The 22,103-nt window shown below is 42.8% G+C and overlaps 1 protein-coding gene across 1 annotated transcript in view; it reads right to left on the minus strand.

Moving 5' to 3' along the window:
- The window catches only part of GPR143 (G protein-coupled receptor 143), a 65,881-nt gene that overhangs the window by 10,789 nt on the left and 32,989 nt on the right, over positions 1 to 22,103 (minus strand). Inside the window, exons 4-7 of the mRNA XM_073565982.1 lie at positions 10,929 to 11,021; positions 7,956 to 8,065; positions 5,622 to 5,730; positions 4,766 to 4,883 (exon numbers count right to left, since the gene is read on the minus strand). Of these exons, the coding sequence (XP_073422083.1) occupies positions 4,766 to 4,883; positions 5,622 to 5,730; positions 7,956 to 8,065; positions 10,929 to 11,021 (430 nt within the window). The remainder of the gene's footprint in view (positions 1 to 4,765; positions 4,884 to 5,621; positions 5,731 to 7,955; positions 8,066 to 10,928; positions 11,022 to 22,103) is intronic.

A 22,103-nucleotide genomic window follows, 5' to 3' on the forward strand; every position in this document is an offset into this window, starting at 1 on the left:
GAGTTTATAATAAATGAAAGGAGGGGTTGTCAGTATGAGACATATAATGACTGACACTTTCATCTCTTAATAACAGCTCTGTATAGTAAAGCTAACACAGTATAGCACAAGTGAACTTTATCTCATTACACACATTTGTAGCAGCATGTTTCCTCTCATAGTGCTGGCAGCTTTACTGCAGAGGTGTGCCTGATTATAACTAATACACAACAGCAGTATTGAAACTTGTCTCATTGAAAACACATTTGAAGTGGTCAGTTCTGCAGTACAGCCTCTCCCCCCCACACTAAACTGCCAGCACTATGAGAGGACATCGTCAGTGCTGATGTGTTAATACAATAGAAATTAACTTTGTCTCATTAGTGTTAGCTTTTCTCTACTGTGTTAGCTCTGCTGTACTGTGTTAGCTTTGCTGTACTGTGTTAGCTCTGCTGTACTGTGTTAGCTTTGCTGTGCTGTGTTAGCTCTGCTGTAGTGTGATTATTCTGATCTCATTACAGGCTTGTGAGTGATTATGAGAACAAAGTGTCAGTCATTTCATGTCTCACACTGGTAATGCCCCCTTTAATTTAAAATAAGGTCTGCAGGCAGATTCTCATACAGGTCATTGTCCAGCCCAAAGTCCTGAAAAGCTCAATTATGAAAAACATGGTATTCTCTGGAATAAGACATCTAATCGCAGATACAGTATGACGGAATCATTTTATTCATGGTTATAGGATCTGCATGCCCATGTAGATGGATTAAGAGGGTTGATCCTACTGACAAATTCCCTCTAAGTCTAAGGGAGTGAGGAAAAAAAGCAGAATACACACTGAAGCCTTATGTGTGCTATTTTCAAAGATTAGTTTTTCAATTATGCAAAACTAGCTGAAGAGCCCAGCGTTGCCTGGGCATAGTAACCAACTGTGATTAGTTATAACAAATTATAATGATTATATTGCACATAAAAACATTTCACATCATATATTCAACACTACAGATTTGCAACACAAATTAACAAAACGATTACCCAAGTATTGATAGTAGTTTATTTTCAACTCATTCAAGAGCCTTTTGATATACAACATTTTTGGTTTTTCCTTTCGGTGCAAAGATGAACAGATTTTTAGCAGTTCCAACAGACCACGTAAAGTTGACCATGAGAAAAGCATGGAGATTGCAAATCGATCCCTACTACTTTCAAGGACTGTCCCTGAGCATTGTTAATGGACATTGCAAATAGCAGTTGAACTGGAAACTGGAGGCGTTTAAAATCAAAAAACAAATCAGATGGAATGAGTGGAATTCTTGGAATGAAAATGTCCTCTCCTTTGGCACATCCTGTTTCTGAGCTGTGTATCTAACCCTATCCTGTGTGATAATGTCTGCTGAGCTGTGTACCTAATCCTCTCCTGTGTGATACTTTCTGCTGAGCTGTGTATCTAATCCTATCATGTGTTACTGACTGCTCAGCCGTGTATCTAATCCTATCTTGTGTGATACTAACTGCTGAGCTGTGTATCTAATCCTATCCTGTGTGATACCGTCTGTTGAGCCGTGTATCTAACCCTATCCTGTGTGATACTAACTGCTGAGCTGTGTACCTACTCCTATCATGTGTGTTACTGACTGCTCAGCCGTGTATCTAATCCTATCCTGTGTGATACTGACTGCTGAGCCATGTATCTAATCCTATTCTGTTTGAACTGGAAACTGGAGGCGTATTCTGTGTGATGCTGTCTGCTGAGCTGTCTATCTAATACTATTCTGTGTGATACTGTGTGCTGAGCTGTGTATCTAATCCTATCCTGTGTGATACTGACTGCTGAGCCGTGTATCTAATCCTATCCTGTGTGATACTGGGCTCTCCCTGCAGACTGTGTCAGAGGGTGGTCTGTGTTGGCACGGTAATAACCTGTGATATTTCCAGCTTTACAGAAGGACGATAACACCATAGAAATTATAAGAATAATAGGCCAAATTGTTTGGTGAATTGGAAAGCACGGGGGTTAAAATTTCACCTCACATCATAGCCTATGAATCTCTCAGGGTCCAGACGTGTGACTGTGCAAAATTTTGTGGCTGTAGCTGCGACGGTGCACATGCCAATCCCGGACATACACACATACATACATACACTTTATCCCCATTATGTACCTAGGGGCAAAATTGTTTGGTGAATTGGAATGCGCGGGGTTAAAATTTCACATCACATCGCAAACTCGACTTCTCCAGCGATGCTCTAGGAGTGCTGAACGCCTATGGAGAAAAACCCGCACACCAGAAGACTTCATCCACTTCAAATTTATGTTAAGAACCTATAATGCTGCCCTTCACCTCGCCAAACAGACCTACTTCACCACCCTGATCTCCTCACTAGCCAACAACCCCTAAAAGCACAAGCCCCTATCACAGACATTTGTGATGATGATATGTCCTCCCACTTCACAGAAAAAATAGACAATATCCATCAGGAAATCTGCTCCCAACCACCAAGTACTGTGACTCCCATCCCTTCCTGCATCTCCCCTGGCTCACTTTCCACATTTGATCCCATCACAGAAGAAGAAGTCTCCAGACTCCTCTCTTCTCGTCTGAACACATGCACTACCGACCCCATTCCCTCACATCTCCTCCAGTCTCTCTCTCCAGTCGTCACAACTCACCTAACTGCAATCTTTAATCTCTCCCTCTCCTCGGGCATTTTCCCATCCTCCTTCTAACACACCATTGTTACTTCATTACTAAAGAAACCCACTCTCGACCCATCCTGCACAAACAACTACAGACCAGTCTCCAATCTCCCCTTCATCTCTAAACTTTTGAAGCGCCTAGTTTACTCCCGCCTTACCCGTTACCTCTCCGCTCACTCCCTTCTAGACCCTTCACAGTCCGGCTTCCGCCACCTACATTCGACTGAAACCGCACTCATCAAAGTGACCAATGACCTTCTGACAGCAAAACGTAATGGTGACCACTCTCTGCTCATTCTTCTTGACCTATCTGCAGCTTTTGACACCGTTGACCACCATCTCCTACTCTCTAGGCTCCAGTCACTTGGCATTAAGGACACTGCCCTCTCCTGATTCTCTTTCTATCTTTCTGACCGCTCCTTCAGTGATTTGTTCTCTGGCTCCACGTCATCTCCTCTTCCTCTCACTGTCGGGGTACCTCAGGGCTCAGTCCTTGGTCCCCTTCTCTTCTCGCTCTACACGGACCCAATTGGACAGACCATCAGATTTGGCTTTCAGTACCATCTTTATGCTGATGACACACAACTATACACGTCATTCCCCGACCTTACCCTCGCTGTACTACATAACGCCAGTGACTGTCTGTCCGCAGTCTCTAACATCATGTTTGCTCTCTATCTGAAACTCAACCTCTCTAAAACTGAACTTCTTCTGCTCCCGCCGTTACTAACCTCCCTAAATCTGACATTTCCCTCTCCGTGGGTGGCACTATAATAACACCCCGGCAGCAGGCGCACTGTCTGGGTGTTATATTTCACACCAAACTCTCCTTCACATCCCATATGCAATCTCTTGCCCGCTCTTGCCGCTTACACCTAAAGAACATCTCTAGAATCCGCCCTTTTCTCACCATGGAAACAACAAAAACCCTCACTGTAGCATTGATCCACTCCGGCCTGGATTACTGCAATGCTCTATTAATTGGCCTCCCCTTTACTCGCCTATCCCCTCTCCAGTCCATACTTAATGCAGCAGCCAGTGTCATCTATCTGGCTAATCGGTACTCGGACGCGTCCGCTCTTCGCCAGTCCTTACACTGGCTGCACATTCATTATTGGATCCAATTCAAAGTACTTGTTCTCACCCACAAAGCTCTCCACAGTGCAGCACCCCCTACATCTCCTCCCTCATTTCTGTCTATTGGCCTAACCGACCGCTGCGCTCTGCCAATGACTTTCGACTAACCTCTGTACTAATCCGTACCTCCCACTCCCGACTCCAAGACTTCTCCCGCGCTGCGCCAATCCTCTGGAATGCTCTACCCCAAGAAATTAGGACTATCCACAATTTGCATAGTTTTAGGCGCTCCCTCAAAACACATTTGTTCAGAGCGGCCTATCACATTCACTAATCAAAATCATTCTATGTGTAAGTGTGCATGAGTAGCCCATTCACGATCTCCATCCATCCCTCACTCCCTCAAGATGGCTGGACCATTATTGTAAATACATCATTGTAAATACACAACTGTACTTTGTATCTCCACCACCTCATTGTAGATTGTAAGCTCTCATGAGCAGGGTAGTCTTATTTTGCTTTAATTATTGTATTGTTAAAGTTGTTACTTATGACTTGTGTTTTGAAACTGTTAAACTGTAAAGCGCTGCGGAATATGATGGGGCTATATAAATAAAGATTATTATTATTATTATAGCCTATGACGCTCTCGGGGTCCAGACGTGTGACTGTGCAAAATTTTGTGGCTGTAGCTGCGACGGTGCAGATGCCAATCTCGGACATACACACATACATACATTGAGCTTTATATATTAGATTAGACACAGTTGGATGAATCTATCCTAAAAGTATAGAAGTCAGAAAGTGTATACATCAAAATAAAGTAATACTGTTTAAATATTTCTAACCTCTAAAGATACCTTGATTCAGGGCTACATTTACATATGTGGAGCTTCTCATTATTACGTTTCTAGATAAATTACTAAATATAGAACAGATAAAACCCCAGAAGACATTAGAAAATATTTCGTTACACCCAGAATGGAAGCTGATTGAGTTCATGGCTGGCTTACCATGATGAACCATGTGATAAGTGCTGCATTCCTCACATTTTTCAGCTGATCTCCATTTATGTCTGGCTGCATTTCCAGATAGAACAAAAGGCTTTCATTGATTATATTGGACAACCAACTGATAAAAAGATGAAACAGATATTAATGTCAGCTGTGATGTACGACACATTAGTCACTCTCTCTCTTGACCGCTAAAACGCAGCAGTTTTTTACATTATTGTTATCAGAGTGATATTGAAGACAGATACATTTTTTTAACTTGTGTTTTTCGGAGTTTGCATGTAAAATAATGTTATTCCACCAGGACCTTCAACCGCTCCAGGAGTGACAGCTGCCCCTCCGGACGCCTTTTGGATGTACCATATGTTAAAAGCAAACCTCATGGTAAAGCTGGGTGCGTGGCTGAAACTCCATCCAGCGGCAGGGAGCTAATGACTGCACGACTGTGCCATAAAATTATACAGCCACAACCCCATGAGTATAGGACACGTGACCAGCCACCTGCAACATGTGGTCTCACCCTTCAAAGAAATTCAAACTGTCTAATGATTTTGACAAATTGTCCACTGGGTGCTGCCTGTAAATTCTTACAATTTTAATCCATTTGACCCAAACTTTTTTTTATTGCTTCTTCATTTTAAGGCTAGGTTCACATCACATTTTAACCACACATCAGTGGCTCAGTCTAAAGCCATGAATAACGGGATTTAGGCATATCTGACATTGACTCTAATGAAGCAGACAGAGTCACGTTGTTCTCTGTTTGACCTCATTTTTGGCAATTTCTGCCTTTTTTCGGCGGGCACAAAAACACATGTGATGCAAAGCCGACTAAATAAAGACAGAAACTCATTACCATATCATGAACACCAACATGATCTTGAAAAATCGTATCTGAATTTCAGTTCCTAGACGTCTTTCATTTTCTGTGTATATTCCTTGTCTTCCTTTTAATAATGTGGCAACTGTTAAACAATAAAGAAGTATGTTATAAACAGATTTCTGCACATTACTTGCAAGTGAACTGTAGAAAACAGATATTTAGAGAAAACAGCAGAATCTTATGGAAAACAGAGATCTTCTGCGCAGGCGCCGGCAACTTCCGCTCCAGTCACCTCTGGTATGCGCGCCGATAAGGTGCTCTTCTCACTTCCTCACTGCATAGTCATCACCATGTACAAAATTGTTCCTAGCAATGACTGTGCAGGGAGGAAGTTGGGAGAGCATCTTATTAGTGCGCACACCGGAGGTCACAGTGACTTACCGACACCTGGTCATCAGAAGATCCCTGAGTGCAGTGCCCACAGGAGGAAGGATGAGGTATGTATCTCTGAGGGAGTGCAGGGCGCAGGCGCAGGATTCCAGGGCCGTAACTGACGCTGATGGGAGGGGGGTAAGTATTACAATGAAGACAGGAAGCAGGGATTTCTTACAGGCACCGCACACCCCGAAGTCTTGAAGAAATCATTAACATAAAGAAAGAATAGAACATTTCTCAACAAGAAGATCGCTAATATGAGGCATACAGGTAGGACTTGTGTAACATTTATACTACCTGTATGCCCATATTAATAGGTCGTATATGTCCTGGGGTTGGAAAGATTCTTTTTAAAAGGAACCTGTCACATTAAACAACACTATCAACCTGTAGATATGGGCATAATGTGCAGGTTAATAGCATTTTGAAATTGCCCAGCACCTGCCTGGAGGAAATTAACTTTATTCCTCCTTGTAGAATTCCAGCTTCAGTCACAGGGTGGCGCTGACACGAGTTCAGTCACCGCTCTGTGCGTAGAGACCGACGCCTGTAAGCATGCCCCCATCACTGACTGACAAAACTCAGCAGTAGAGCCTGCTGTCAGTCAGTCCTGGGGACACAACTACAGCTGCCGCTCTCTATACACAGAGCATTGACTGAACCTGCACCGACACCACCCCATGACAAAATCTGGATTGCTACCGGGAGTCATAAAGTTAATTTCTCCCTGGAAGTGGGGTTCTATGTACCAGGGCAGGCACAAAACGCTACTGACCTGCAGATTAACCCTATATATCTGCAGGTTAATAGCAAGTACCCTTTAATACCACAAATCGGTTAAACAATGGAATGAAACTGAAAGAGAGGAGACACAGATTAGATAAAGAGAGGAGACACAGATTAGATATAAGAAAAAACTTTTTGACAGAAAGGGTGATCAATGAGTAGAATAGGCTGCCATGAGAAGTGGTGAGTTCTCCTTCAATGGAAGTCTTTACACAGAGGCTGGACAGACGTCTGTCTGAGATGGCTTAGTGAATCCTGCTTTGAGCAGGAGATTGGACACGATGACCCTGGAGGTCACTTCCAACGCTAACATTCTATGATTCTATGACTCTAATTCCACCTTTAACTATAGAGGAAGACCCCGCAAAAAGTTGGGAAGAAGAATAATGATGGAACTACACTGCAAGATCACTGAGAACAAGTGTTCCTAGGAATGTTTGTTTCACAGCAATCTTGCAGTTTAAACAGGCTGCCGATGAATGTTTGTCGGGTGGAATGATCTTTTCTGCGACACAATACATCATTGTTCTCGGCAGTGCATGCATTCTCAACAACTCTTCTTTTTAATACACAACCTGAAAAAGGATAAATAATCTGTAGAGACATATTGAAAACGTAGCCACTTGAGGTCAGGTTGGAAAGTTGGTAGTTGACACCAGTTGGGGTTACCTGGTGTTAGAGCACAGCTCCTGCATGGCAGTACTGTTGAGAGAAAGTCGAGGCAGTTTGATTTCCTGCACCCATTTTCCCCCTTTAGTCAAATCACTAATATTTAATATTTGGCTTGTATCCTAAGTCATACTACAAGACTCGTTAAAGGGTTGATTGTGACTTGTAGGATCGCTACTACCAATAGGTGGCGCTGTAGAGTAAAAGTCCTCTTTCTTTCTGAAGAGGCAATTTGCATAATATTTAAAAAGGAATCATGAAATATTTAGGTGGAAATTGTTGTTAATGTCCACTTTTCATGTAAATGCACCAAATGAGAAGTTTACCTTCAAATTTGGTCACTTATTTTATAATTTGACTTAACATAACACTTATAATAAATTGGATTCCTGTATATCTAAGCCTACCCATAACTGTGTATATAGTAGCAAAGGCTTGCACAATGCACATGACTAAATAAGGTTTATGACATCTTACCTGCTAAAACAGTTCTTCTAAACAAGATTGGATTAGCTACCATTACGAGCAGAAGAGGTGCATAGGTAGTAACATAATGAGGAATTGCATGTTCTAGACCCTCCTCACAACTGGAAAACAAGATAAAACCATTTTCACCTACGTTACTTATGTAGACACACGCATGTAGAACATTTTGAAAACTAATATAAGATAACTCATAATGTGGTACCCTGACTATCGGACAAATTCCGACCTGTAAGGCTCTATTCACTCTACACAGAAGCCATTTCTGCAGAATTTATACACACCAGCTATACACTGGTAAGCTTTACTTTACAACTGTAGGCTGAAAAAGATACATATTACATAGAAGTTTAATTTTACAAATGGCGTCAACAGTAAATTCATGTAAGGGTACGTCTCCATGGTCCAGATTGTCGGCGCTTTGAACGGAGCGGAAACCCCGCTCCACCCAAAGCACCGCCCCTTCTGTACGCACGGTGATTCTGGATGTGTTCATTGAACCCATCCGGAATTGCCTCACCCTATACCTAGGACTGTGTTATTTACCTTGCAGAGATGGCGCGTCACTGCAAGGTAAACAGATATGCCGGGGTCTAAAAAGGCGCGCCACATGTCCGGAAATGCAGGACCGCTGGATGCGTGTTCGCACGCATAGTGGTGGGGGGGATTTCATAACATCCCCTCCACTATGCTGTAACATCTGGACACTGCGAATTGAACGCAGCGTCCAATCCGCAGCTAATCCAGATGTAATCCGGCCCGTGGAAACATACCCTTTGTTGTATAAGCATAAAGTTTCATACATTTAGGGCACATGTTTGGTGCCAATGGTGACACTTGTATGCCAAATATAATGTGGACAGCTTACATCGCTAACCGGATTTGTCCAAATCTTGGACTGCTCCTTTAAGAAATTTCTCCAATGATTTTAAGTAGTAAAAAAGTAGTATAAACAGTAAAAATAATAAAGCGTAAATCTAAGTTCTGTTCATCAGCTCTATATCACTTCAGTGTATACACTAAGCCATGGTGACATAGCATATTCAGGGCTGTAACTTGGGGCGACTGCACTGGACAAGTTATAGCGCGATAGATACATTTTTGCACTTTTCAGAATAGTTCATTTTTTTGAGTCCAGAGGGTGTATATGGAAAGGTAACTAATATACAGCTGGCACGATGCCATCTTTGGAAATCATATACTGCAGAAACAGCTGTCAACTGATGTTACAATGTAGAAAATACGCAGTACCATGGAGCAATATGGAGCACAAAATGTCTCAAATCTGGAGGCAAAGAATACAAATAAACACTAAGCGATAGCTGATTTTTCATTTTTTATGGCTGCATTGTTGTTCTAGAAGTGACTATCAATCAGAAAAATATATGTCACCCTACCCCTAAACGACCCTAAAATTGAGTTTTACAATTATGTTCGCAGTTTAGCCTTGAGGCATCTAGTGAATTCACGAATTGCTTATGTTGACTCTTTGGGGCAAAGGTTAAGGGCCAAACAGACCTGAACATAAGGTGGATTGTATAAAAGACCTTCCAGTAACAAGGGGTTTCCTCAACAATATGATGAATGGTTAATATTATTATTATGCATTTATATAACGCCATTTATTCCATGGCGCTTTACATGTGAAAAGGGGAAATATAGACAAGTATAATTAACATGTGTAAGACAAGGGACACACAAGTACAGAAGGAGAGGGGACCCTGCCCGCGAGGGCTCAAAGTCTACAGGGATGGGTGAGGATACAATAGGAGAGGGTAGAGCAGGTTATGTGGTGGTTCAGTAGACCGAGGATCATTGCAGGCTATATCGTAAAATGCTTGAATAAATAAGCACCTTTGCAATTTATTGCTATTAAAAATGTCTCCATTTTTGAGAAGGAAGAGATTTTTAATTCTATTATGTACTGTTTGTTGCCTAGGTTATCGGCCACCACTTTAGTTTTGTTAGCAGTGACCGGACTCCTAGACAAGGAGTGCAGCAGTTACAAGGTCTTTGCTTGAAAGCACTGCTCTGAAGATGATTGCATTGCTACATCCATGCAGCTTCAGTGTCGCTGCACTTCTCAGATATTCTGAGGCAAAGCTGCCTCGATTTGCAACAGTTTGGGCCAGAAGTTCAACCATACTGCTTGTCCAAAATGTCAATCATCAAGAGTGCACTGTCATGACAAGCAGGAAGCCGAGAGGCAGGGGAGCGGTGCGCTCGTGAACTAAGACGTTGAAGGGGTTCTGTGAGTAAGGGGATCACTGAAAGATTGGAACATACTGTACAGCCTGTGTCGATTCATCCTCTAGAAATATCAAGGAGGTCTGTATGTTTGCTCAGACATAGATGCATGAATGAAAGCACAAATGCCATCACATAGCACAGTCCCTGATATCACAGCATATTCTATGGTAGTGTACGTCCAGATCAGTAGAGGCACTGCTGGTCCAGACATATTGCTTGTAACACGTGCGCCAAAACATGGTGGCATCACAGCTGCCTGAAAGTACACGATCTGTGAATGAAACCCTACTTGGAACTATTCGGCCTGCAATAAATTCCCTAAATTTGATTTAGTGAAGTTCACTTTTGGTTCTTTGGCAAGTTTATACAGTAAGCGTATGTAGGTAGACTACAACTGGTTTGCATAATTAATAAGAGCCAAAACTCATAAATCAGGGATTATCACTAAATGTTGACATAGTTGAGTGGATAAAAGCAGAATTTAAGATTATCGAGAGGGGACTTAATTTTAATCCAGTTTAGTAAGTCATGTTGTGTCACGGCATTTGTGATTGTAAAATTCTACATATTGTATTGTCTCATAGGTTTTCTGTATAACAGTCTGGTGTCTGTATTATGTGAGCATGACCGAAAAGGAACAGCCGGAAATTAGAGACATTTTCCTCTTTGCTTCCATAGTCGGGTCCTGAATAATACATGCAGAATGATGATACTCACTTAGATACTGAAGGGTAGTAGAGCATTGCAACACCCTCTACGCAAAGTAGAACCGCCAAGCCCCAAGTCATCATGTGGTAAAGAACAATAGTGCTGCAACGACAAGAAGATCCTGCTGCATTATATTATCGCACAAAGCAAGTCCTCTGCATATTTAATTATCCATGAAGTGCGATCCAGATAGAAACCAGCGCTCAGATTAACAGCAAAGTAAAATCCAAAAATTGAGACCTCCAAAAGCTAAGAAATGGCATAAACATTAACCTACACGTGATTGATACCTGCTGCCAGGGGGCATATGCATGCCAAGGTCCACTGCAGGTTAGTGAATGTCTGGTCATAAGGGGGTTTGGCAGTCTCAATTTCAGTGCAAGATCTATGTGAGATCCAGGGGTCATTTTTGTCTGATAAGAGACATGGTGCCATTATTTTGATGATACAGTTATGCACCATCTATCATAAAATCAGACAGAACCCACTAACAAATTTAACTTATAGTGTACCCGTCCTTTTACGCAAAACCTGTAAAAAGCTGGACAACTCAAAGGTACTTTTTGTCCACATAACAGGGAAATATGGCCAAGAACGACTCCTTTTTTCCAGCATTCTAATTAGATTTCCTCTCTTTTTAGTGGGTGGTTGTTGTTCTCCAGTGTTCTACCAGCACTACATGGACTTCTGTTTCATCAACTCCCAGCATGTATTTTTCCTTTGTTCAATTACTTGACTACCCTGAATTCTGATACTGACCTGCACTGAAATGAAAGCCCACACCTCTGTTATGTCTCTATGGAGTCTAAAAGAAAGGCGACCAGAAGCTGAGAGGTAAAGACCCATCTGGACGTCCTGCAATCTTCCCTACTATTTCTGTTACTAGAGAAGGATTACATTTGACAACAGTTAATAGGAGGTTAGTCAGAGTTAGACACTGACTGGCTGTCACTTTGGAGTGATTTTACCAGGTTAACGCAACATTATTTTTATTTAAAGTGATTTGCATATTGCCAGTTTAGAATACTCTATCAAATGAGATTAAGTGGACTGAAAGTACAGTGACCATTTAACCCCATTACCCCCAAGGGTGGTTTGCATGCTCACGACCGGGCCAATTTTTACAATTCTGACTATTGTCCCTTTATGAGGTAATAACTCTGAAACGCTTCCATGGATCCCGGTGATTCTGACACTGTTTTCTCATGACATATTGTACTTCATGTCAGTGGCAAAATTTCATTGATATAACTTGCGTTTATTTGTGAAAAAAAACAGAAATTTGGCTAAAATTTTGAAAATTTCGCAATTTTCCAACTCTGAATTTTTATGCCCTTAAATCACAGAGATATGGCACACAAAAAACTTAATAAATAACATTTCACATATGTTTACTTTACATCAGCACAATTTTTGAATCAAAATTTTTTTTTGTTAGGAAGTTATTAAGGGTTAAAAGTTGACCAGTGATTTCTCATTTTTACAACAAAATTTACAAAACCATTTTACTTTTATGTACCACATCACATTTGAAGTCACTTTGAGGAGTCTACAGTTGTGGCCAAAAGTATTGACACCCCTGCAATTCTGTCAGATAATACTCAGTTTCTTCCTGAAAATGATTGCAAACACAAATTCTTTGGTATTATTATCTTCATTTAATTTGTCTTAAATGAAAAAAAAAAAAGAATTGTCCTAAAGCCAAATTGGTTATAATTCCACACCAAACATAAAAAAAAGGGTGGACAAAAGTATTGGCACTGTTCGAAAAATCAAGTGATGCTTCTCTAATTTGTGTAATTAACAGCACCTGTAACTTACCTGTGGCACCTAACAGGTGTTGACAATAACTAAATCACACTTGCAGCCAGTTGACATGGATTAAAGTTGACTCAACCTCTGTCCTGTGTCCTTGTGTGTACCACATTGAGCATGGAGAAAAGAAAGAAGACCAAAGAACTGTCTGAGGACTTGAGAAACCAAATTGTGAGGAAGAATGAGCAATCTCAAGGCTACAAGTCCATCTCCAAAGACCTGAATGTTCCTGTGTCTACCGTGCACAGTGTCATCAAGAAGTTTAAAGCCCATGGCACTGTGGCTAACCTCCCTAGATGTGGACGGAAAAGAAAAATTGACAAGAGATTTCAACGCAAGATTGTGCGGATGCTGGATAAAGAACCTCGACTAACATCCAAACAAGTTCAAGCTGCCCTGCAGTCCGAGGGTACAACAGTGTCAACCCGTACTATCCGTCGGCGTCTGAATGAAAAGGGACTGTATGGTAGGAGACCCAGGAAGACCCCACTTCTTACCCCGAGACATAAAAAAGCAGGCTGGAGTTTGCCAAAACTTACCTGAAAAAGCCTAAAACATTTTGGAAGAATGTTCTCTGGTCAGATGAGACAAAAGTAGAGCTTTTTTGGCAAAGGCATCAACATAGAGTTTACAGGAGAAAAAAAGAGGCATTCAAAGAAAAAACAGGGTCCCTACAGTCAAACATTGCGGAGGTTCACTGATGTTTCGGGGTTGCTTTGCTGCCTCTGGCACTGGACTGCTTGACCATGTGCATGGCATTATGAAGTCTGAAGACTACCAACAAATTTTGCAGCATAATGTAGGGCCCAGTGTGAGAAAGCTGGGTCTCCCTCAGAGGTCATGGGTCTTCCAGCAGGACAATGACCCAAAACACACTTCAAAAAGCACTAGAAAATGGTTTGAGAGAAAGCACTGGAGACTTCAAAGGTGACCAGCAATGAGTCCAGACCTGAATCCCAAAGAACACCTGTGGAGAGATCTAAAAATGGCAGTTTGGAGAAGGCACTCTTCAAATATCAGGGACCTGGAGCAGTTTGCCAAAGAAGAATGGTCTAAAATTCCAGCAGAGCATTGTAAGAAACTCAATGTTGTTTACCGGAAGCGGTTGGTCGCAGTTATTTTGGCTAAAGGTTGTGCAACCAAGTATTAGGCTGAGGGTGCCAATACTTTTGTCTGGCCCATTTTGGAGTTTTGTGTGAAATGATCAATGTTTTGCTTTTTGCGTCATTCTCTTTTGTGTTTTTTCATTTAAGACAAATTAAATGAAGATAATAATACCAAAGAATTTGTGATTGCAATCATTTTCAGGAAGAAACTGAGTATTATCTGACAGAATTGCAGGGGTGTCAATACTTTTGGCCACAACTGTATATGATAGAAAATACCCAAAAGCGACACCATTCTAAAAACTGCACCCCTCAAGGTGCTCAAAACCACATTCAATAAGTTTATTAACCCTTCAGGTGCTTCACAGGAATTTTTTCACAAAAAAATTACTTCAGGTCCAATTTTTTTTATTTTACCAATGGTAACAGGAGAAATTGGACACAAAAGTTATTGTGCAATTTGTCCTGAGTACGCTGATACCTGATATGTGGGGGGGAACTACTGTTTCGGCGCATGGCAGAGCTCAGAAGGTAAGGAGCACCGTTTGACTTTTTCAATGCAAAATTGGCTGGAATTCAGATCGGACGCCATGTCACGTTTGGAGAGCCCCTGATGTGCCTAAACAGTGGAAACACCCCACAAGTGACCCCATTTTGGAAACTAGACCCCCCCCAAGGAACTTATCTAGATATCTGGTGAGAACTTTAAATCCACAAGGGCTTCACAGAAGTTTATAATGTACAGCCGTACAATTAAAAAATCATATTTTTTCCACAAAAATGATCTTTTCACCCCCAATATTTATTTTCCCAAGGGTAACAGGACCCTAAAAGTTATTGTGCAATTTTTCCTGAGTAGGCTGATACCCCATATGTGGGGGTGAAACACTGTTTGAGCGCATGGCAGAGCTTAGAAGGGAAGGAGCACCAGTTGACTTTTTCAACGCAGAATTGAATTGAGATCAGACGCCATGTTGCGTTTGGAGAGCACCTGATGTGTCCAAACAGTGGAAACCCCCCAATTCTAACTCCAACCCTAACCCCAACACACCCCTAACTCTAGCCCTAACCCTAACCCTAGCCCTAACCCTAATGGGAAATGGAAATAAATACTTTTTTTTTAATTTTATTATTTTTCCCTAACTAAGGGGGTGATAACGGGAGGTTTGATTTAATATTTATGGCGGGTTTTTATGTTTGGCAGCTGTCATACGCTAAAAGACACTTTTTATTGTAAAAATAGATTTTGCATCGCCACATTTTGAGAGCTATAATTTTTCCATATTTTGACCCACCGAGTCATGTGAGGTCTTATTTTTTGCGGGACGAGTTGACGTTTTTATTGGTACCATTTTTGGGCATGTGACTTTTTTGATCGCTTTTTATTCCGATTTTTGGGACGCAGAATGAACAAAAACCAGCATTTCAAGAATTTCTTTTAGGGGGTGCGTTTACACCGTTCTGCGTGCAGTAAAATTGATATAGTGGTTTTATTCTTCGGGTCAGTACGATTACAGCAATACCTCATTTATGTCATTTTTTTATGTTTGGCGCTTTTATGCAATGAATACCATTTTATATAAAAAAATAATTATTTTTGCATCGCTTTATTCTGCGAGCTATAACTTTTTTATTTTTTTGCTGATGACGCTGTGTCGTGGCTCGTTTTTTGCGGGACAAAATGACGTTTTCAGCGGTATCATGGTTATTTATATCCGTCTTTTTGATTGCGCGTTATTTCACTTTTTGTTCGGCGGTATGATAATAAGGCATTATTTTTTGCTTTGTTTTTTATTTTTTAAGGGGTTCTCTAAAGGGCTTAACTAATGGGACAGTTTTAAAGGGCAGGTCGTTACGGACACGGCGATACTAAATATGTGTACTTTTATTGTTTGTTTTTTTTACTTCCAAAAAATGAATTTATTAGGGAATATTTATTTTTTTTAATTTATTTAGCGATTTTTTATAAATTATTTTTACATTTTATTTTTAACTTTATTACACTGTCCCAGGGGGAACATCACTGTCATGTGTGAGATCGCTGATCTGACACGTCACACAGCGCTGTGACGGATCAGCGATCTGACAGGCGCTGCACAAGGCTTCCTCACGCCTGCGCTCTGCAGGCAGTGAAGAAGCCACCTCCCTGCAGGCCCCCGAAGGTCCCCACCGCCATATTGGATCCGGGGACCTGCAGTGAAGGAGGCCCCCACAGCAGCACTGCACATAGCGCTGCTGCGGGGGGCTCAGGGAAGCACGGAGGGAGCCCCGTCCCTGCCGATGCTTCCCTAAACCCCCGGTACACTGCGATCATGTTTGATCGCAGTGTGCCAGGGGTTAACATGCCGGGGGCGGTCCGTGACCGCCCCTGACACATAGTGCCGGGTGTCAGCTGTGATAATCAGCGACCCACCCGGCCCGGTCATGGATGTCCATGGCTATGACTAAGAACATTTTTGTTCGAAACGCGTAATCCCCTGGATTTACAATTTTAACAGTATGTTTTTAAAGGCATTGCAATAAAGATGAAGTTTTAACGTCTATTCAACAATCTGATTTGGATGTTTGTTGCTGGAACTTTTTTGCATGACAGTATACAGCCTTCCCATAGCCTCCCCATGTGCAGCATGTCACCCCCATAGCCTCCCCATGTGCTGCATGTCACCCCCATAGAATCCCCATGTGCTGCATGTCACCCCCATAGAATCCCCATGTGCTGCATGTCACCCCCATAGAATCCCCATGTGCTGCATGTCACCCCCATAGAATCCCCATGTGCTGCATGTCACCCCCAGAGAATCCCCATGTGCTGCATGTCACCTCCATATAATCCCCATGTGCTGCATGTCACCCCCAGAGAATCTCCATGTGCTGTCTGTAACCCCATACCCTCCCCATGTGCTGCATGTCACCCCCATAGAATCCCCATGTTCGCCCCATATAATCCACATGTTCACCCCATAGAATCCCCATGTTCGCCCCATATAATCCACATGTTCATGCCCATAGAATCCCCATGTTCACCCCCATAGAATCCCCATCTTCACCCCCAGAGAATCCCCATCTTCACCCCCAGAGAATCCCCATATTCGCTCCCAGAGAATCCTCATGTTCACTCCCATAGAATCCCCATGTTCACCCCCATAGAATCCCCATGTTCACCCCCATAGAATCCCCATGTTCACCCACATAGAATCCCCATGTACACCCCCAGAGAATCCCCATCTTCACCCCCATAGAATCCCCATCTTCACCCCCATAGAATCCCCATATTCGCTCCCAGAGAATCCCCATGTTCACTCCCATAGAATCCCCATGTTCACCCCCATAGAAACCCCATGTTCACCCCATAGAATCCCCATGTTCACCCCCATAGAATCCCCATGTTCACCCTCATAGAATCCCCATGTTCACCACCATAGAATCCCCATCTTCACCCCTATAATCATACACATGAAAGAAAAAAAAAACACACCACATACTCACCTCGGTCCCGTTCCCTGGCGCACTGCTCTTCTCTCTGCCTCTGCATCGTTAACTCTCCGGCGGTACGCAGCTGACGCGATGAGATGACGTCATCACGTCAGCTGTTTCACACGCTGATTGGTGGAGGAAGTGGCTGGAGAACCATCCTCCAGCAATGCTGACTGCGGGAGACAGCGATCGAGAGGGCGGGCACACTTTTCCCAGGTCTACTCTAGACAGTAGTAGTGTTCTGTCCTGAAGGAGCACGTCACAATTCTCATGGCTTAATAAAAATGATAAAGAGTTACTGTGGTTGTCTGGTACTGTTGTATCACTAGTAATGAAAGGAACACTACTATAGGAGCACTGTGTATGCCATTATGAAGTTGTAAGGGTGTGACAGGGGATGTCATGTGCCTTTCCCGTTCTAAACATTGTTTGTATAAAATGTGTGCTGATTTGTGACTTATAATATGTGATGCTGCATAGAATTTTATGATCACTAATGCTTTTGGTTAATTTGATATATAGAGAATAATACTATTTATGCATAGTGTTAGGGAAAGTTTAGAGATAAGGATAGAGCATAGATTACGATAGGAATGGGTATAGTGCAACGGGGGGGCACAATAGAGTATAGGAATAGCTAAACTGGTAAGGGATTTTCCCAGTTGGGAGGGGTAGGAGTGAGGGAGTTTCTCTAGGGGAGACTTCCTGATTCTAGGTCAGTCAGTGGGAGCTGTGGAAAGTAGTGTATTATAGTTGTAACATTAAAAAAAGTGCTGGAGAGTGATTCAGAAAAAGGCAGAACAGGACAGAGGGCCGCACAGGACGTTGGGAAAAGCAGAATGCGGTCGGTCGCCACTTGGTATACAGTAACAGTATCCCTTAGAAAATCCAGGGCCTCAGGCTCGAATCAGGTTTGGACACATGAACCATTTTCATCTCCCAGTGAAGGGAGCCAGAACAAGAACCAGTACAGGAAAGTAGGCTCAGGAGTATGGGGAGTGCAGAGCCAAGACAAGCATAACAGAGGCTAGAGGAACCAGCATTGAGAGGGAAAGCTCAGGCTGAAAATATGAGCATATGCTGTACTGACACTCAGGGCTGCCATCAGGGCATTACTGCCCTTACTGGCGTATGGGGCCCGGCGAACAGAGTGGGCCCGCAGCCCCTCTCCCGTACTCAGCGAGCCCCAACGGCCAGATCAACTGGTCGTTACAGGAGATTCCTCCTGCACAGCAACAGTTAACAGCCGCCGCCATTCATAAGCCAGCAGCTGACATCAGCGGGCACTTCGCCAGCATATGATGACACTATCGTATGATGGTATGTGTCTCAGATGTATCGAGCGGAGGACACCGCTTGACCTCAGCCAGGTAAGTAGAATTTTTTTTTTGTAAAGCCGCAGTATGAGGCTGCATTATCCTACTATGGGTTTGCATTATACTACTATGGGGCTGCATTATTCTATGAGGTGCATTATACTATGAGATGTATTATACTGCTATGGAGTGCATTATACCACTATGGGGTTGCATTATGCCACTATAGGGGTGTATTATAATATGGGGCTGCATTGTACTACTATGGAGTGCATTATACCACTATGGGGTTGCATTATGCCACTATGGGGGTGTATTATACTATGGGGCTGTATTGTACTACTATGGAGTGCATTATACCACTATGGGGGTGCATTATATCACTATGGGGGTGCATTATATTATGGGGCTGTATTATACTATGAGGTTCATTATACCACTACGGGCGTGCATTATACTTCTATCGGGCTGCATTATACTATGGGGGTGCATTATACTGCTATGTGGCTGCATTATACTGCTGTGGGGCTGCATTATACTACTATGGGGCTGCATTATACTATATATGACTATGGGATGCATTATATTATTATGGATGACTATGGGGGCAATATGGAGAGACAAGAGGCAGAATGGGAGGATACATGGGGTCCAGAATGGGAGGACACATGGGGTCCAGAATGGGAGGACATGTTAGGTTCAGAATGGAAGGACACATGGGGTCCAGAATGGGAGGATACGTGGGGTCCAGATTGTAGGTTACTATTACTGTAGGTGCTAATTAAAGGATATTATTTTTGAGGATACTGTTTTCCGTGTGGGAGAGGAGATGTCCTGTTACTGTGCAGGACAACACGGTCGCTTTTTTCTTCATTTGGTGTAGTGTAGATGTTGGGGAAAAATTTGGGAATGTGCTCTAGATAGCTGTGTTATTTTCTACAGAGATGGGTCCTGGCTGGAAAAAGTGATGGTGGTCTGAACTGGATGAAGAAGAAAAGCAAAGATGTAGGACTTCAACTAGAGACGTTGGATAGCCAGTATTTTCTGACTATAAGGAGTGAGTGATGGATGCACGTATGAATGTCTCTGATGTCACCGGTGAGTCAGTGTGCTTTCTGTACACTGAAACTATATACTGAGCTCCTGTGTATAATGTCCCTGGTAATCTCTTTGTTATCTGTACACTGACACTATATACAGAGCTCCCGTGTATAATGTATTAATGATCAGTATTGTAGTATTCTATGTGGTTGTAATATGTGGTTTGACCATGGTGTGTCCATATTTGTCCCTTTTATGTGTTTTTATTTGGTCACTACATGGTCTTCTTCTTCTTAATTTTTTTTCATATTAGCGCTAACATATTCCGCAGCGCTTTACAGTTTGCACACATTATCATCATTGTCCCCGATGGGGCTCACAATCTAAATTCCCTATCAGTATGTCTTTGGAATGTGGGAGGAAACCGGAGTACCCGGAGGAAACCCACGCGAACACGGGGAGACCATACAAACTCCTTGCAGATGTTGTCCTTGGTGGGATTTGAACCCAGGACTCCAGTGCTGCAATGCTACCCACTGAGCCACCGTGCTGCCCTATGCTGGTAATATGTCATCTGGTCATGGTGCAGTGGTACTTGTCCCTTATATGTGGCATTATTGTTCATTTTAAAAAAAAGTATGTGACACATTCCCTTAAAGAAACAAATAAAAATGTACCTGCTGTAAAAAGAGTATTTGAAATTTTAACTAATATTTAATAGGTTAGAGTAGAGTACAGCCCGGCCAAAAGAGTCTACCTTATCGGGATGGTGGCTTAAAAAAAATCTTTCAGCCAAAACAAAAGCTGCTACTTATGTAGGTGATCTGGTGTTACATGGGAACTGATAATGTGTGATTGGTGATGACGATGTGGAGTTTTTCTATGAGTGGGCAGTGGGACTGTGGAAGGTTCGAAGGATGGAGGCAGAGCTGAGGTGGAGCCTGGGCAGAGTCACAAGGGGGCCTGAAAATTTTGCCAGTATGGGGCCACAAAATTCCAGGTGGCAGCCCTGCTGAGACTGCCATGTTTTCTGTGCCAGCAAGTAAAGTTGCACTGTTTAAGTGCAATACAGTGTCTGTTCCTGAGTGTGTGATATCTGTCATAATGTTTGGCGTCAGATTTCTGTCGCTGCACAGCAAGAAACCCGAGCCTTACTTCCAGCGGTCTCCCATTCCTCCTCAGCCGCAGAGGAGCTTGCTCAGCAAACTCATCGGTCCCGGCGCTCTGCCCAGACCAGCTCCATGGGTTTGCTTGCTGCTGCCACCTCTGGCACAGCTATGGCAATGCATGCTGCTCAGCAGCGAGATTCTCCAGGGACTAAGGCTGGTTTCACATTTGCGTTTTTTTGCGCTGGAAAAAAACGCATACGTGCGCATTCGTTTTTTCCCCTACATTTAACATGGGTGCGCATACCTGCGCGCTGGCATGCGCACGTATGCGATTTTCATGAGCTGCGTTTTTTTGGGGTGTGCGTTTGTATTTTCCAGACGCAGCATGTTGCATTTTTTGGCCCTGCAAAAAAGCGCATGCGCACGTATGCGCACGTTTTGCGCTAAAAATGGCCATTATAGCCTATGGATGCGCATACGTGCGCACTGGCATGCGCATGTAAGCGTTTTTTTAGCGCTGCGTTTTTTTGGTGGTGTCCACTTGTTGTACTAGTTATAATCTTCTAAAGTCAAAAAAAAAAAGTCTATATAAAGGAGGTGCCTGCCAAAACTCTGCCACTACTACACTGACAGATTGGAGAGCAGACAGTCAACAAGGAACCCATCTTCTATCAGCGAAGAATGTGAGTATATTACATTATATGCCTGTCCTTTTAAATTATGTATGTACTAATGATTTTTATTATTTTTACATGCAGTATGTCTTCAGAATCCGAGTATTCCCCATCGCGGCAGGAATTGGCGCAAGCAGACCGTGAGGTGATTATTTTCGTGCATCTGGTAAGTATATCTGCTGCTTCTCCAAATCTCTTACGTTTTTTTCAACTTTTTTAAGACATCGTCATCATCATCTTCTGCGGACGGGACTAGTGAGGGCGAAGAGCAGGAGCAGCGAAGCCAAGTCCCGGTGGTGATACGGAATGTATGTATCAAATGATTTGTAATGTTCTTTATTTTTTATCTTCTATTTTTACTCTTTTTTATGTTTCTTTTTTTGTAACTTTTTATTCAATTTAAATTTGATTATTCTAATGAATGTGTTTTGTCTAGGTTCCACAACGGGATGAAGACGTCTACCTGGATAATGAGCAGCTCATCAGCCTGGTCCAGGAGCGTTCGCCGTTGTGGGACAGCCGTGACCGGCTGCACAAGGACATTGTGGTGACCCGGCGGCTATGGAATGAGGTGGCCGCAGCGTTGATGGATGGCTGGGACAGCGCCACAGCATCCTCCAAAAAGGCGTTTAGTGAGTATTTCCCTGCT

Source organism: Dendrobates tinctorius, unplaced genomic scaffold, assembly GCF_039654945.1.
Source record: "Dendrobates tinctorius isolate UK_male_01 unplaced genomic scaffold, ASM3965494v1 ptg000016l, whole genome shotgun sequence".
NCBI classification, from domain to species: Eukaryota; Metazoa; Chordata; class Amphibia; order Anura; family Dendrobatidae; genus Dendrobates; species Dendrobates tinctorius.